Genomic DNA, 18,891 nt, shown 5'->3' with positions numbered 1-18,891 from the left:
CGCCACCACCACTACTACACCACCACACCATCACTACACCACCACCACCACTACCACTACACCACCACTACACACACCACTACACACACCACTACACACACCACTACACCACCACCACTACTACACCACCACCACTACACCACCACCACTACACCACCACCACTACTACACCACCACTACTACACCACCACCACCACTACACCACCACTACCACCACTACACCACTACACACACCACTACACCACCACCACTACACCACCACTACACACAACACTACACCACCACTACTACACCACCACCGCTACACCACCACCACACCATCACTACACCACCACCACTACACCACCACCACTACACCACCACCACTACTACACCACCACCACTACACCACCACACCACCACCACTACACCACCACTACTACACCACCACCACTACACCACCACAACACTACCACCACTACTACACCACCACTACACCACCACCACTACTACACTACCACTACACCACCACCACTACACCACCACTACACTACCACCACTATTACACCACCACTACACCACCACCACTACACCACCACCACTACACTTAGAGAGACCCTGAAGCAGTGGAGAGGCGTGGGTGGTGGGAGGAGAGGGGGGAGGGAGGGGAGGAGAGGGGGGAGGGAGGGGAGGGAGGGGAGGGAGGAGAGGGGGGAGGGAGGGGGAGGGGAGGGGAGGGAGGGAGGGAGGGAGGGAGGGAGGGAGGGGGTGATGATGGCGATGTCAGTGGTGGTGGTGGTGGAAGAGAAGAAGCGATGGGAGGAGGAGCAGGAGGGTGAGGAATCAGCAGGCCTTCATGCAGCAGGCCCATCGATGGGAGCTACAGCATCACAGCTCACACCACCACCACCACCACAACAACCACAACAACAACCACAACAACAACCACAACAACAACAACCACCAACAACGTCGCATATCCAATGTCGCGTATCCTGACCCCAAACCCCACATTTCGGATTGGCCGGTGGGTCGGATAAGCGACGTTTCTGATTGGCCGGTGGGTCGGACAAGCGACGTTTCGGATTGGCCGGTGGGTCGGATAAGCGACGTTTCTGATTGGCCGGTGGGTCGGATAAGCGACGTTTCTGATTGGCCGGTGGGTCGGACAAGCGATGTTCCGGATTGGCCGGTAGGTCGGACAAGCGACGTTTCGGATTGGCCGGTGGGTCGGACAAGCGATGTTTCGGATTGGAGGGTGGGCCGGACAAGCGACGTTTCTGATTGGCCGGTGGGTCGGATACGCGACATTTCGGATTGGACGGTGGGTCGGATAAGCGACGTTTCGGATTGGCCGGTGGGTCGGATAAGCGACGTTTCGGATTGGCCGGTGGGTCGGACAAGCGATGTTCCGGATTGGCCGGTAGGTCGGACAAGCGACGTTTCTGATTGGCCGGTGAGTCGGACAAGCGACGTTTCTGATTGGCCGGTGGGTCGGACAAGCGACGTTGTACTGCACTGCGAGAGTGGCAGAGGGAGCGGAGGAGGTGGGGGGGGGGGAGAGCAGAGGCTGATTTACTTGTGTTAGGGAGAGAGAGATGGTGAGAGAGAGATGGTGAGAGAGAGAGATGGTGAGAGAGAGATGGTGAGAGAGAGATGGTGAGAGAGAGAGATGGTGAGAGAGAGAGAGATGGTGAGTGAGAGAAATGGTGAGAGAGAGAGAGAGATGGTGAGAGAGAGAGAGAGAGATGGTGAGAGAGAGATGGTGAGAGAGAGAGAGAGATGGTGAGAGAGATGGTGAGAGAGAGAGATGGTGAGAGAGAGATGGTGAGAGAGAGAGATGGTGAGTGAGAGAGAGATGGTGAGAGAGAGAGAGATGGTGAGAGAGAGAGAGAGAGATGGTGAGAGATGGTGAGAGAGGTAGTGAGAGAGATGGTGAGAGAGAGAGAGAGAGATGGTGAGAGAGAATGGTGAGAGAGAGAGATGGTGAGAGAGAGATGGTGAGAGAGAGATGGTGAGAGAGAGATGGTGAGAGAGAGATGGAGAGAGAGAGAGATGGTGAGAGAGATGGTGAGAGAGAGAGAGATGGTGAGAGATGGTGAGACAGGTAGTGAGAGAGAGATGGTGAGAGAGAGAGAGAGAGATGGTGAGAGAGAGAGATGGTGAGAGAGAGATGGTGAGAGAGGTATGAGAGAGACGGTGAGAGAGATGGTGAGAGAGAGAGATGGTGAGAGAGAGAGATGGTGAGAGAGAGGAGTGAGAGAGAGAGATGGTGAGAGAGAGATGGTGAGAGAGAGAGAGATGGTGAGAGAGAGAGAGATGGTGAGAGAGAAGAGAGATGGTGAGAGAGAGAGGGTGAGAGAGATGGTGAGAGAGAGTGAGAGAGAGATGGTGAGAGAGAGAGATGGTGAGAGAGAGATGGTGAGAGAGAGAGAGATGGTGAGAGAGAGAGTGTGAGAGAGAGAGATGGTGAGAGAGAGAGATGGTGAGAGAGAGAGATGGTGAGTGAGAGAGAGAGAGAGGAGAGAGAGAGAGAGATGTGAGAGAGAGATGGTGAGAGAGAGAGAGAGAGATGGTGAGAGAGATGGTGAGAGAGAGAGATGGTGAGAGAGAGATGGTGAGTGAGAGAGAGATGGTGAGAGAGAGAGAGATGGTGAGAGAGAGAGAGAGATGGTGAGAGATGGTGAGAGAGGTAGTGAGAGAGATGGTGAGAGAGAGAGAGAGAGATGGTGAGAGAGATGGTGAGAGAGAGAGATGGAGAGAGAGAGAGATGGTGAGAGAGATGGTGAGAGAGAGAGAGATGGTGAGAGATGGTGAGAGAGGTAGTGAGAGAGATGGTGAGAGAGAGAGAGAGAGAGATGGTGAGAGAGATGGTGAGAGAGAGAGATGGTGAGAGAGAGATGGTGAGAGAGAGAGATGGTGAGAGAGAGAGAGAGAGATGGTGAGAGATGGTGAGAGAGGTAGTGAGAGAGATGGTGAGAGAGAGAGGAGAGAGATGGTGAGAGAGATGGTGAGAGAGAGAGATGGTGAGAGAGAGATGGTGAGAGAGACGGTGAGAGAGAGATGGTGAGAGAGAGAGATGGTGAGAGATGGTGAGAGAGGTAGTGAGAGAGATGGTGAGAGAGAGAGAGAGAGATGGTGAGAGAGATGGTGAGAGAGAGAGATGGTGAGAGAGAGATGGTGAGAGAGAGACGGTGAGAGAGATGGTGAGAGAGAGAGAGATGGTGAGAGAGAGAGATGGTGAGAGAGAGCTGGTGAGAGATGGTGAGAGAGGTAGTGAGAGAGATGGTGAGAGAGAAAGAGAGCGATGGTGAGAGAGATGGTGAGAGAGAGAGATGGTGAGAGAGAGATGGTGAGAGAGAGATGGTGAGAGAGATGGTGAGAGAGAGAGATGGTGAGAGTGATGGTGAGAGAGATGGTGAGAGAGTGAGTTGGCAAGCGAGAGATGAGAGGGGAGAGAGATGGTGAGAGAGAGAGAGATGGTGAGAGAGAGAGATGGAGAGAGATGGTGAGAGAGATGGTGAGAGTGATGGTGAGAGAGATGGTGAGAGTGATGGTGAGAGAGATGGTGAGAGAGATGGTGAGAGAGATGGTGAGAGTGATGGTGAGAGAGAGATGGTGAGAGAGAGACACAGAGAGAGATGGTGAGAGAGATGGAGAGAGATGGTGAGAGAGGTAGTGAGAGAGATGGTGAGAGAGAGACACAGAGAGAGAGATGGTGAGAGTGATGGTGAGAGAGATGGTGAGAGAGAGATGGTGAGAGAGAGAGAGTTGGCAAGCGAGAGATGAGAGGGGAGCGAGAGGTAACGCGCGAATTGAACGCCCGATTGAGAATGGTCGGCCTGGCACGGCAGCACCTAGCCTGGCACGGCAGCACCTAGCCTGGCACGGCAGCAGCACCTAGCCTGGCACGGCAGCAGCACCTAGCCTGGCACGGCAGCACACCTAGCCTGGCACGGCAGCAGCACCTAGCCTGGCACGGCAGCAGCACCTAGCCTGGCACGGCACCAGCTGGGTCTGTCCCAGAGACCTCATGCCAAGTGAGCGCTTCGACGCTTCAAGTGATAGCCTCCACTCGGTGGCCGAGGCATTCGCTATTGTTTGGTTAACCAGGTAGGGTTGTGGGGGGCTGTGGTGGGGGGCTGTGGTGGGGGGCTGTGGGGGTACGGGAGGGAGGAGTGGTGGGTGGGTGGGTGGGTGGTGGGTGAGGGTCGAGAGACACTTACGGATTTTCTTAAGCCGTCTCGGGATTCCTTACAACTGGACGACTTACTCAGACTGAAGCAAGTGGCCTACGGGGGACACACGGGCAGACCACAGACACTACAGACACCACAGACACTACAGACACTACAGGCACCACAGACACCACAGGCACCACGGGCACCACAGACACCACAGGCACCACAGGCACCACAGGCACCACAGGCACCACAGACACCACAGGCACTACAGACACCACAGACACTACAGACACTACAGACACCACAGACACCACAGACACCACAGGCACCACAGACACCACAGACACCACAGACACTACAGGCACCACGGGCACCACAGACACCACGGGCACCACAGACACCACAGACACTACAGGCACCACGGGCACCACAGGCACCACAGGCACCACGGGCACCACAGACACCACAGACACCACAGGCACTACAGACACCACAGACACCACAGGCACCACAGACACCACAGACACCACAGACACCACCGGCACCACAGGCACCACGGGCACCACAGACACCACAGACACCACAGACACCACGGGCACCACAGACACCACAGACACCACAGACACTACAGACACTACAGACACCACAGACACTACGGGCACCACGGGCACCACAGACACCACGGGCACCACAGACACTACAGACACCACAGGCACCACAGACACCACAGGCACCACGGGCACCACAGACACCACAGACACCACAGACACCACAGGCACCACAGACACCACAGACACCACAGACACCACGGGCACCACGGGCACCACAGACACCACTGGCACCACAGACACTACAGACACCACAGGCACCACAGACACTAGACACCACAGACACCACAGACACTACAGACACCACAGGCACCACAGACACCACGGGCACCACAGACACCACGGGCACCACAGACACTACAGGCACCACAGACACCACAGACACCACAGACACTACAGACACCACAGACACCACAGACACCACAGGCACTACAGACACCACAGACACCACAGACACCACGGGCACCACAGGCACCACAGGCACCACGGGCACCACAGACACCACAGACACCACAGACACCACAGGCACCACAGACACCACAGACACTACAGACACTACAGACACCACAGACACTACAGACACTACAGACACCACAGACACCACAGACACTACAGACACCACAGACACTACAGACACCACAGACACCACGGGCACTACAGACACCACAGACACCACAGGCACCACAGGCACCACAGACACCACAGACACCACAGGCACCACAGACACCACAGACACCACAGACACCACAGGCACCACAGACACCACAGACACCACAGACACTACAGACACCACGGACACTACAGACACCACAGACACCACAGGCACCACAGACACCACAGACACCACAGACACCACAGGCACCACAGACACTACAGACACCACAGACACTACAGACACTACAGACACCACAGACACTACAGACACCACAGACACCACAGACACCACGGGCACTACAGACACCACAGACACCACAGACACCACAGGCACCACAGACACCACAGACACCACAGGCACCACAGGTACCACAGACACCACAGGTACCACAGACACCACAGACACTACAGACACCACAGACACTACAGACACCACAGACACCACAGGCACCACAGACACCACAGACACCACAGACACTACAGACACTACAGACACCACAGGCACCACAGACACCACAGGCACCACAGGCACCACAGACACCACAGGCACCACAGGCACCACAGACACCACAGACACTACAGACACCACAGACACTACAGACACTACAGACACCACAGGCACCACAGACACCACGGGCACCACAGACACCACAGACACCACAGGCACCACAGACACCACAGGCACCACAGGCACCACAGACACCACAGGCACCACAGACACCACGGGCACCACAGGCACCACAGGCACCACAGACACCACAGACACCACAGGCACCACAGACACCACACAGACACCACAGGCACCACAGGCACCACAGACACCACAGACACCACAGACACCACAGGCACCACAGACACTACAGACACCACAGACACCACAGGCACCACAGACACCACAGACACCACAGGCACCACAGACACCACAGACACCACAGGCACCACAGGCACCACAGACACCACAGACACCACAGACACCACAGGCACCACAGACACTACAGACACCACAGGCACCACAGACACCACAGACACCACAGACACCACAGGCACCACAGACACCACAGGCACCACAGGCACCACAGACACTACAGACACCACAGACACCACAGACACCACAGGCACCACAGACACCACAGACACCACAGACACCACATACACCACAGGCACCACAGACACCACAGGCACCACAGACACCACAGACACCACAGACACCACAGGCACCACAGACACCACAGACACCACAGACACCACAGGCACCACAGACACCACAGACACCACAGACACCACAGGCACCACAGACACCACAGACACCACAGGCACCACAGGCACCACAGGCACCACAGACACCACAGACACCACAGACACCACAGACACCACAGGCACCACAGGCACCACAGACACCACAGACACCACAGACACCACAGACACCACAGGCACCACAGGCACCACAGACACCACAGACACCACAGACACCACAGACACCACAGGCACCACAGGCACCACAGACACCACAGACACCACAGACACCACAGACACCACAGGCACCACAGGCACCACAGACACCACAGACACCACAGACACCACACAGACCACCCTGACTGGCGTGAAATGCAAAGGCACGGGCGGGAGGGTGGTACAGGTAGACAGGTGGGAGGGTGGTACAGGTAGACAGGGTGCTACAGGTAGACAGGGTGGTACAGGTAGACAGGGTGGTACAGGTAAACAGGGTGGTACAGGTAGACAGGGGGAGGGTTGTACAGGTAGACAGGGTTGTACAGGTAGACAGGGTGGTACAGGTAGACAGGGGGGAGGGTGGTACAGGTAGACAGGGGGAGGGTGGTACAGGTAGACAGGGTGCTACAGGTAGACAGGGTGGTACAGGTAGACAGGGTGGTACAGGTAGACAGGGGGAGGGTTGTACAGGTAGACAGGGTTGTACAGGTAGACAGGGTGGTATAGGTAGACAGGGTTGTACAGGTAGACAGGGTGGTACAGGTAGACAGGGGGGAGGGTGGTACAGGTAGACAGGGGGGAGGGTGGTACAGGTAGACAGGGGGAGGGTGGTACAGGTAGACAGGGGGAGGGTGGTACAGGTAGAGAGGGTGGTACAGGTAGACAGGGTGGTACAGGTAGACAGGGGGAGGGTGGTACAGGTAGACAGGGTGGTACAGGTAGACAGTGGGGAGGGTGGTACAGGTAGACAGGGGGAGGGTGGTACAGGTAGACAGGGGGAGGGTTGTACAGGTAGACAGGGTGGTACAGGTAGACAGGGGGAGGGTGGTACAGGTAGACAGGGGGAGGGTGGTACAGGTAGACAGGGGGAGGGTTGTACAGGTAGACAGGGAGAGGGTGGTACAGGTAGACAGGGTGGTACAGGTAGACAGTGGGGAGGGTGGTACAGGTAGACAGGGTGGTACAGGTAGACAGGTAGACAGGGTGGTACAGGTAGACAGGGTGGTACAGGTAGACAGGGTGGTACAGGTAGACAGGGTTGTACAGGTAGACAGGTGGGAGGGTGGTACAGGTAGACAGGGTGGTACAGGTAGACAGGGTGGTACAGGTAGACAGGTGGGAGGGTGGTACAGGTAGACAGGGTGGTACAGGTAGACAGGGTGGTACAGGTAGACAGGGGGGAGGGTGGTACAGGTAGACAGTGGGGAGGGTTGCACAGGTAGACAGGGGGAGGGTGGTACAGGTAGACAGGGTGGTACAGGTAGACAGGTGGGAGGGTGGTACAGGTAGACAGGGTGGTACAGGTAGACAGGGGGAGGGTGGTACAGGTAGACAGGGGGAGGGTGGTACAGGTAGACAGGGTGGTACAGGTAGACAGGTGGGAGGGTGGTACAGGTAGACAGGGTGGTACAGGTAGACAGGGTGGTACAGGTAGACAGGGGGGAGGGTGGTACAGGTAGACAGGGTGGTACAGGTAGACAGGGGGGAGTGTGGTACAGGTAGACAGGGTGGTACAGGTAGACAGGGTGGTACAGGTAGACAGGGGGAGGGTGGTACAGGTAGACAGCGTTGTACAGGTAGACAGGCGGGAGGAAGGTACAGGTAGACAGGGTGGTACAGGTAGACAGGGGGGAGGGTGGTACAGGTAGACAGGGTGGTACAGGTAGACAGGGGGGAGGGTGGTACAGGTAGACAGGGGGGAGGGTGGTACAGGTAGACAGGGTGGTACAGGTAGACAGGGTGGTACAGGTAGACAGGTGGAGGGTGGTACAGGTAGACAGGTAGGAGGGTGGTACAGGTAGACAGGGTGGTACAGGTAGACAGGGTGGTACAGGTAGACAGGTGGAGGGTGGTACAGGTAGACAGGTGGGAGGGTGGTACAGGTAGACAGGGGGAGGGTGGTACAGGTAGACAGGGTGGTACAGGTAGACAGGGTGGTACAGGTAGACAGGGGGAGGGTGGTACAGGTAGACAGGTGGGAGGGTGGTACAGGTAGACAGGGTGGTACAGGTAGACAGGGTGGTACAGGTAGACAGGGTTGTACAGGTACCCAGTGGGGAGGGTGGTACAGGTAGACACGGGGAGGGTGGTACAGGTAGACAGGGTGGTACAGGTAGACAGGGAGAGGGTGGTTCAGGTAGACAGGGTTGTACAGGTAGACAGGGAGAGGGTGGTACAGGTAGACAGGGAGAGGGTGGTACAGGTAGACAGGGTTGTACAGGTAGACAGGGAGAGGGTTGTACAGGTAGACAGGGTTGTACAGGTAGACAGAGGGGAGGGTGGTACAGGTAGACAGGGTGGTACAGGTAGACAGTGGGGAGGGTGGTACAGGTAGACAGGGTGGTACAGGTAGACAGGTAGACAGGGTGGTACAGGTAGACAGGGTGGTACAGGTAGACAGTGGGGAGGGTGGTACAGGTAGACAGGGGGGAGGGTGGTACAGGTAGACAGGGTGGTACAGGTAGACAGGGGGGAGGGTGGTACAGGTAGACAGGGGGAGGGTTGTACAGGTAGACAGGGTGGTACAGGTAGACAGGGTGGTACAGGTAGACAGGGTGGTACAGGTAGACAAGGGGGAGGGTGGTACAGGTAGACAGGGGGAGGGTTGTACAGGTAGACAGGGTGGTACAGGTAGACAGGGTGGTACAGGTAGACAGGGTGGTAAAGGTAGACAGGGGGGAGGGTGGTACAGGTAGACAGGCGGGAGGGTGGTACAGGTAGACAGGGTGGTACAGGTAGACAGGGGGGAGGGTGGTACAGGTAGACAGGGGGAGGGTTGTACAGGTAGACAGGGTGGTACAGGTAGACAGGGTGGTAAAGGTAGACAGGGGGGAGGGTGGTACAGGTAGACAGGCGGGAGGGTGGTACAGGTAGACAGGGTGGTACAGGTAGACAGGGGGGAGGGTGGTACAGGTAGACAGGGGGAGGGTTGTACAGGTAGACAGGGTGGTACAGGTAGACAGGGTGGTACAGGTAGACAGGGGGAGGGTTGTACAGGTAGACAGGGTGGTACAGGTAGACGGGGTGGTACAGGTAGACAGGAGGGAGGGTGGTACAGGTAGACAGGGGGAGGGTGGTACAGGTAGACAGGGGGGAGGGTGGTACAGGTAGACAGGGGGAGGGTGGTACAGGTAGACAGGGTGGTACAGGTAGACAGGTGGGAGGGTGGTACAGGTAGACAGGTGGGAGGGTGGTACAGGTAGACAGGGTGGTACAGGTAGACAGGTGGGAGGGTGGTACAGGTAGACAGGGTGGTACAGGTAGACAGGGGGGAGGGTGGTACAGGTAGACAGGGTGGTACAGGTAGACAGGGGGAGGGTGGTACAGGTAGACAGGGTGGTACAGGTAGACAGGGTTGTACAAGTAGACAGGTGGGAGGGTGGTACAGGTAGACAGGGGGGAGGGTGGTACAGGTAGACAGGGGGGAGGGTGGTACAGGTAGACAGGTGGGAGGGTGGTACAGGTAGTCAGGGTGGTACAGGTAGACAGGGTGGTACAGGTAGACAGGGTTGTACAGGTAGACAGGTGGGAGGGTGGTACAGGTAGACAGGGTTGTACAGGTAGACAAGGTGGTACAGGTAGACAGGGGGAGGGTGGTACAGGTAGACAGGGTGCTACAGGTAGACAGGGTGGTACAGGTAGACAGGGTGGTACAGGTAGACAGGGTTGTACAGGTAGACAGGGTGGTACAGGTAGACAGGGTTGTACAGGGGGAGGGTTGTACAGGTAGACAGGGGGAGGGTTGTACAGGTAGACAGGGGGGAGGGTGGTACAGGTAGACAGGGGGAGGGTGGTACAGGTAGACAGGGTGGTACAGGTAGACAGGTGGGAGGGTTGTACAGGGAGACAGGTGGGAGGGTGGTACAGGTAGACAGGGGGAGGGTGGTACAGGTAGACAGGGGGAGGGTGGTAGAGGTAGACAGGGTGGTACAGGTAGACAGGGTGGTACAGGTAGACAGGGGGAGGGTGGTACAGGTAGACAGGGTGGTACAGGTAGACAGTGGGGAAGGTTGTACAGGTAGACGGGAAGGGTGGTACAGGTAGACAGTGGGGAGGGTGGTACAGGTAGACAGGGTGGTACAGGTAGACAGGGTGGTACAGGTAGACAGTGGGGAGGGTGGCACAGGTACCGACAGGGGGAGGGGTTGTACAGGCGGACGGGTGTTGTTCAAGCGTATGAGCGGGCGGGCGTTGTACACCTGTATACAGGCGTGCGTGTGTGCGTGTGTACACACGACACACACGGTGTGTGTGTGTGTCGTGTGTACAGGTGGACAGGTACACACACACACACATGCGTGTGGGGGGTTGGCTTGTCTTAACGGCTGGTCACTGGACCGATTATTAGCCGCCCAATGAGCTAGAAGTAGCCATTGTTTGGGTGGTGATGATGATGATGGTGATGATGGATGGTGGTGACGATTGGCACCGATGCGGTACAGGAGGATGTGGAGCCGAGTGGACTTGCCGAAGACCGGCACCAGCGGTGTTAAGATCGGCCTCTGTGGAGGCTTGCGAAGGAGGCTACACTGGGCCACAGTTGGAGGCAGTCGCCCTCCAGCAAGGGCGGAGGAGCGATGCTCACAACAACGAGCGGAGCGGCAGGCTGCTAAAACGCAGCGAGTTGGCACAGGTGGTGCGCCTGGCTGCCACCTCAGTCAGTCGACCCATGGCACGTGCTGGGCCTGTGCCGCGGGGGGTGATGGCGCGTGTGGGTGGCTGGCAACCCCCTCCCACACGTGGCGCTAGCTTCATGTTTACCAACAACCACGAATCACCGGAAGAAGCTCGTGCCGGAGACTGGATCTGGTTGCATGCGGAGGAGATGCGAGGCTGCAGTTCCTCTGTCAGGAGCTGGACCGGTACCGTCTAGACCTCTGTGAATTTCAGGAGAGATCCAGTGGACTGGATCTGGTTGGAGATGCGAGGCTGCAATTCCTCTGTCGGGAGCTGGACCGGTACCCGTCTGGACCTCTGTGGAGTGCAGGAGAGAGCCAGTGGACTGGATCTGGTTGCATGCGGAGGAGATGCGAGGCTGCAGTTCCTCTGTCGGGAGCTGGACCGGTACCGCATAGACATCTGTGAATTTCAGGAGAGATCCAGTGGACTGGATCTGGTTGGAGATGCGAGGCTGGAATTCCTCTGTCGAGAGCTGGACCGGTACCGTCTAGATCTCTGTGATTTTCAGGAGAGAGCCAGTGGACTGGATCTGGTTGGAGATGCGAGGCTGGAATTCCTCTGTCAGGAGCTGGACCGGTACCGTCTAGACCTCTGTGATTTTCAGGAGAGATCCAGTGGACTGGATCTGGTTGCATGCGGAGGAGATGCGAGGCTGCAGTTCCTCTGTCGGGAGCTGGACTGGTACCGTCTAGACCTCTGTGGAGTGCAGGAGAGAGCCAGTGGACTGGATCTGGTTGCATGCGGAGGAGATGCGAGGCTGCAATTCCTCTGTCAGGAGCTGGACCGGTACCGTCTAGACCTCTGTGAATTTCAGGAGAGATCCAGTGGACTGGATCTGGTTGGAGATGCGAGGCTGCAATTCCTCTGTCGGGAGCTGGACCGGTACCCGTCTGGACCTCTGTGGAGTGCAGGAGAGTGCCAGTGGACTGGATCTGGTTGCATGCGGAGGAGATGCGAGGCTGCAGTTCCTCTGTCGGGAGCTGGACCGGTACCGTCTAGACCTCTGTGGAGTGCGGGAGAGATCCAGTGGACTGGATCTGGTTGGAGATGCGAGGCTGCAATTCCTCTGTCAGGAGCTGGACCGGTACCGTCTAGACCTCTGTGGAGTGCAGGAGAGATCCAGTGGACTAGATCTGGTTGGAGATGCGAGGCCGACATTCCTCTGTCGGGAGCTAGACCGGTACCGTCTAGACCTCTGTGATTTTCAGGAGAGATCCAGTGGACTGGATCTGGTTGCATGCGGAGGAGATGCCAGGCTGCAATTCCTCTGTCGGGAGCTGGACCGGTACCGTCTAGACCTCTGTGGAGTGCGGGAGAGATCCAGTGGGCTGGATCTGGTTGGAGATGCGAGGCTGCAATTCCTCTGTCAGGAGCTGGACCGGTACCGTCTAGACCTCTGTGATTTTCAGGAGAGATCCAGTGGACTGGATCTGGTTGCATGCGGAGGAGATGCGAGGCTGCAATTCCTCTGTCGGGAGCTGGACCGGTACCGTCTAGACCTCTGTAGAGTGCGGGAGAGATCCAGTGGACTGGATCTGGTTGGAGATGCGAGGCTGCAATTCCTCTGTCAGGAGCTGGACCGGTACCATCTAGACCTCTGTGGAGTGCAGGAGAGATCCAGTGGACTAGATCTGGTTGGAGATGCGAGGCTGCCATTCCTCTGTCGGGAGCTGGACCGGTACCGTCTAGACCTCTGTGATTTTCAGGAGAGATCCAATGGACTAGATCTGGTTGCATGCGGAGGAGATGCGAGGCTGCAATTCCTCTGTCGGGAGCTGGACCGCTACCGTATAGACATCTGTGAATTTCAGGAGAGATCCAGTGGACTGGATCTGGTTGGAGATGCGAGGCTGGAATTCCTCTGTCGAGAGCTGGACCGGTACCGACTAGATCTCTGTGATTTTCAGGAGAGATCCAGTGGACTGGATCTGGTTGCATGCGGAGGAGATGCGAGGCTGCAATTCTTCTGTCGGGAGCTGGACCGGTACCGTCTAGACCTTTGTAGAGTGCAGGAGAGATCCAGTGGACTGGATCTGGTTGGAGATGCGAGGCTGCAATTCCTCTGTCAGGAGCTGGACCGATACCGCCTGGATCTCTGTGGTATTCAGGAGGTCCGGTGGACCGGATCTGGCTCCGGTCATTACGAGCTGTGGGACAGTTCTTCGCTCGGGGCAGGAGACTGGCAAGCAACAGGGAGGGGCTCTTCTTCTGAACAAAATAATGAAGGGGGGGGGGGGGGCGTGGGAGCGTGGCGGTGAGGTGTGGGAAGCCGCAAGCCCCCAGGCGAACGCGGGCTCTCCTCCCCACCAACGGGAGGGCGAGGGGAAGGAAGCTCATGGCCAGTGCCAAGCTGGGTGCACTGTGAGGCCACCGGGCAGTTGGAGGCGGTCGCCCTCCATGCAACGGCAGAGGGCGGAGGGGAGATCCGACGCTCACAACAACGAGCGGAGCGCCGGGCGGCTAAAACTCAGCAGGTTGGCGCAGCGGCGGGGGGGGTGGGGTGGGTGGGTAACAGCCAGTCACCTCAGTCAATCCATGGCTTCGTCCCGTGACATCCTCGCTGCCGACAGCGAGCCCCGCGGCACTTGACGCGATGGCCTCAAAGTGCACCTGGCCTGCCCGCAGGCGCTGCGGTGATGTCACCGGCACTTTGCGCCTAACGGCCGTTGTTGCTGTTGTTGGTGGTGGTCGTGGTGGTGGTCGTGGTGGTGGTGGTGGTGGTGGTGGTGGTGGTGGTCGTGGTGGTGGTGGTGGTCGTGGTGGTGGTGGTCGTGGTGGTGGTGGTGGTGGTGGTGACGGCGATGGTGGTGACTCCGGGGGTGACGATGGTAACGGGTTGGTGGTGGAGTGACGGTCATAGCCAATCAAAAGCCTGCCGACTATCGTCCAATCGGACGCGACCACCCCCCCTCCGCCCGTCCATAATCGGTGACCCCCAATACGAAAATTTAATCCCCGGGGCGGGGCGGGGGGGGCGGGCGGGGGGTGTGTCAGCGCTCCGACAACAACAACAACAACATCAACAACAACAACAACAACCACCACACCGCACCGCACCGCACCGCCAACCGTCACCACAACAACAACCGCCACCACCACCGCGCGATGAGCAAAACACAACGGTGACACAACATGATGAAGTGACATGGCTGACGCGTGTACGAGTCTGCAGAGCGAGTGCGCTGGATTTCTTTAGCACCGCCGTAGGCAGCCGGCCGTGGCTAACCGGAGGTGGCGGAGGAACAAACGAACCAACAACAAGGCGGCCGTAAGGAACTAGGGGGGGGTTTTGTCAATCCAGACGGTTGATTCACGGGGGCGCAGCTCCTGGTGCTTTTCCCTAACGTCCGTGCGTGTGTGTGTGTGAGTGTGTGGGTGTGTGTGGGTGTGTGTGGGCGTGTGTGTGGGCGTGTGGGTGTCGGTGTGTGTGTCTTTGTGTGTCTGTGTGTGTGTGTGGGGAGTGGTAGTGTAGCGGTTAGCGCTACGCTGCGCTATGAACCTGGCGACCCGGGTTCGATTCCCGCTCACGGCCAACACCAGTGACGATTATCTGAACCGGTCCCGGGCCTCCCCTAGGTCGACTCAGCCTCAAATGAGTACCTGGTGCGGTGTGTAAACATCGCCACTAGGGAGACAAAGGCGGTCGGGCGTGGTGCTGGCCACCCACCCCCTCGTGTACCGTTCTGGCCTTCATAGGTGCTCGCTAACAGCACTTGCCCCTACAGTCTGTTAAGGCTATACGGGGGATCTTTGTCTTTGTCTTTTGTGTCTGTGTGTGTGTCTGTGTGTGTATGTGTGTGTGTGGGTGTGTGTGTGTCTGTGTGTGTGTCTGTGTGTGTGCGTGTTTCTGTGTGTGTGTGGGTGTGTGTGTGTCTGTGTCTGTGTGTACACTGTGTGTGTGTGTGTACACTGTGTGTGTGTCTGTGTGTGTGTCTGTATGTGTCTGTATGTCTGTGTGTCTGTGTGTGTGTGTCTGTCTGTGTGTGTCTGTGTGTGTGTCTGTGTGTGTCTGTGTGTGTGTGTGTACACTGTCTGTGTGTGTGTGTGTACACTGTCTGTGTGTGTCTGTATGTCTGTGTGTCTGTGTGTGTGTGTCTGTGTGTCTGTGTGTGTCTGTGTGTGTGTGTGTGTACACTGTCTGTGTGTGTCTGTATGTCTGTGTGTCTGTGTGTGTGTGTCTGTCTGTGTGTGTCTGTGTGTGTCTGTGTGTGTCTGTGTGTGTCTGTGTGTGTCTGTGTGTGTGTACACTGTCTGTGTGTGTCTGTGCTGAACTTCTTTAGGCCGATCGTGGCACCGCAGCGACGGCTAAAACCGCGGTGGTTTGCGGAGGCGGTGAGCGGGTTTCCAGGGACTCTCCTCCCCTAGGTTGACTCGGCCGTAAAAAAATAAAATGTTCAGCGTCCCCGTCGTCAGTCGGGGTGGCCGGGCGGCGGTGGCGGTGCCGTGGTTGTGGCGTGGTTGTGGCGTGGTTGTGGCGTGGTTGTGGCGTGGTTGTGGCGTGGTTGTGGCAGCCTCACCACCACTAACACCACCCTCCTCCCCCCAGACTCCCACCATAGCCACCATAGCCACCACAGCCACCACAGCCCCCTCCACCTCACACCCCCCCCCCCACCACACCCCCCCCCACCACACCCCTCCCCACCTCACCCCCCCCCACCACCTCACCCCCCCACCACCACCCCCCCACCTGTACCTGGTAGAGGCAGTGGCAGACGCTGCACAGCTGCGGTGGGAAGTCACCGGTGGAGTGGACAATCGTGTGGAAGAACAGCTGGGTCATACGTAGTAGGTGGTGCTGGTTGTCCTGGAGGTGGCCGGCAGAGTCCAGCCTAGCAGCACACCAACATCGTCACAACGTCATCGTCACAACGTCATCGTCACAACGTCATCGTCACCATGACAACACAAGAACAGCTGAGTCATACGTAGTAGGTGGTGCTGGTTGTCCTGGAGGTGGCCGGCAGAGTCCAGCCTAGCAGCACACCAACATCGTCACACCAACGTCATCATCACAACGTCATCATCACAACGTCATCATCACAAAGTCATCGTCACCACGCCAACACAAGAACAGCTGAGTCATACGTAGTAGGTGGTGCTGGTTGTCCTGGAGGTGGCCGGCAGAGTCCAGCCTGGCAGCACACCAACGTCGTCATCACACCAACGTCGTCACACCAACGTCGTCATCACACCAACATCGTCACAACGTCATCGTCACACCAACGTCGTCACAACGTCATCGTCACAAAGTCATCGTCACCAAGACAACACAAGAACAGCTGAGTCATACGTAGTAGGTGGTGCTGGTTGTCCTGGAGGTGGCCGGCAGAGTCCAGCCTGGCATCACACCAACGTCGTCATCACACCAACGTCATCGTCACACCAACGGCATCGTCACACCAACATCGTCACAACGTCATCGTCACCATGACAACACAGGAACAGCTGAGTCATACGCAGTAGGTGGTGCTGGTTGTCCTGGAGGTGGCCGGCAGAGTCCAGCCTGGCATCACACCAACGTCGTCATCACACCAACGTCATCATCACACCAACGTCATCATCACAACGTCATCATCACAACGTCATCATCACAACATCATCGTCACCATGACAACACAAGAACAGCTGGGTCATACGTAGTAGGTGGTGCTGGTTGTCCTGTAGGTGGCCGGCAGAGTCCAGCCTAGCAGCACACCAACATCGTCACAACGTCATCGTCACAACGTCATCGTCACAACGTCATCGTCACAACGTCATCGTCACCACGACAACACAAGAACAGCTGAGTCATACGTAGTAGGTGGTGCTGGTTGTCCTGGAGGTGGCCGGCAGAGTCCAGCCTGGCATCACACCAACGTCGTCATCACACCAACATCGTCACAACGTCATCGTCACAACGTCATCGTCACAACGTCATCGTCACAACGTCATCGTCACCACGACAACACGAGAACAGCTGAGTCATACGTAGTAGGTGGTGCTGGTTGTCCTGGAGGTGGCCGGCAGAGTCCAGCCTGGCATCACACCAACGTCATCGTCACACCAACATCGTCACACCAACGTCATCGTCACACCAACGTCATCGTCACAACGTCATCATCACAACGTCATCGTCACCATGACAACACAAGAACAGCTGAGTCATACGTAGTAGGTGGTGCTGGTTGTCCTGGAGGTGGCCGGCAGAGTCCAGCCTGGCATCACACCAACGTCATCGTCACACCAACATCGTCACAACGTCATCGTCACACCAACGTCATCGTCACAACGTCATCGTCACCATGACAACACAAGAACAGCTGAGTCATACGTAGTAGGTGGTGCTGGTTGTCCTGGAGGTGGCCGGCAGAGTCCAGCCTGGCAGCACACCAACGTCGTCACAACGTCATCACAACGTCATCAGAACATCATCGTCACAACGTCATCGTCACACCAACGTCGTCACAAAGTCATCGTCACAAAGTCGTGTTGATGTAGAGGAGCGTTGATGGTGAGTGTCGTGTTGGTGGTGAGCGTTGGTGGTGAGCGTTGGTGGTGAGCGTTGGTGGTGAGCGTTGGTGGTGAGCGTTGGTGGTGAGCGTTGGTGGTGAGTGTCGTGTTGGTGGTGAGGAGCGTTGGTGGTGAGTGTCGTGTTGGTGGTGGTGAGTGTCGTGTTGGTGGTGGTGAGTGTTGTGTTGGTGGTGGTGAGTGTTGTGTTGGTAGTGGTGAGTGTTGTGTTGGTGGTGGTGAGTGTTGTGTTGGTGGTGGTGAGTGTTGTGTTGGTGGTGGTGAGTGTCGTGTTGGTAGTGGTGAGTGTTGTGTTGGTGGTGGTGAGTGTCGTGTTGGTAGTGGTGAGTGTCGTGTTGGTGGTGGTGAGTGTTGTGTTGGTGGTGGTGAGTGTTGTGTTGGTGGTGGTGGTGAGTGTCGTGTTGGTGGTGAGTGTCGTGTTGGTGGTGGTGAGTGTCGTGTTGGTGGTGGTGAGTGTCGTGTTGGTGGTGGTGAGTGTCGTGTTGGTGGTGGTGAGTGTTGTGTTGGTGGTGGTGAGTGTTGTGTTGGTGGTGGTGAGTGTTGGTGGTGGTGGTGAGTGTTGTGTTGGTGGTGGTGAGTGTTGTGTTGGTGGTGAGTGTTGTGTTGGTGGTGAGTGTTGTGTTGGTGGTGAGTGTTGTGTTGGTAGTGGTGAGTGTCGTGTTGGTGGTGGTGAGTGTCGTGTTGGTGGTGGTGAGTGTCGTGTTGGTGGTGGTGAGTGTCGTGTTGGTGGTGGTGAGTGTCGTGTTGGTGGTGAGTGTCGTGGTGGTGGTGGTGGTGAGTGTTGTGTTGGTGGTGGTGAGTGTCGTGTTGGTGGTGGTGAGTGTTGT

The 18,891-nt window shown here is 57.1% G+C and overlaps 1 protein-coding gene across 1 annotated transcript in view; it reads right to left on the bottom strand.

Annotated features, from left to right (window-relative positions):
• NF1 (neurofibromin 1) overlaps positions 1 to 18,891 on the bottom strand; it is a 331,965-nt gene that overhangs the window by 185,441 nt on the left and 127,633 nt on the right. The window contains exons 33-34 of the mRNA XM_076058585.1: positions 16,251 to 16,386; positions 4,206 to 4,271 (exon numbers count right to left, since the gene is read on the bottom strand). Of these exons, the coding sequence (XP_075914700.1) occupies positions 4,206 to 4,271; positions 16,251 to 16,386 (202 nt within the window). The remainder of the gene's footprint in view (positions 1 to 4,205; positions 4,272 to 16,250; positions 16,387 to 18,891) is intronic.

The sequence above is a fragment of the Petromyzon marinus genome, assembly GCF_048934315.1.
Source record: "Petromyzon marinus isolate PM22_M1 ecotype Great Lakes invasive population chromosome 77 unlocalized genomic scaffold, UKy_Petmar_22M1.pri1.0 chr77_unloc.1, whole genome shotgun sequence".
Classification (NCBI taxonomy): domain Eukaryota; kingdom Metazoa; phylum Chordata; class Hyperoartia; order Petromyzontiformes; family Petromyzontidae; genus Petromyzon; species Petromyzon marinus.
The sequence above is the reverse complement of the archived record's forward strand: the minus strand, read 5'-3'. Positions and strand labels throughout refer to the sequence as shown.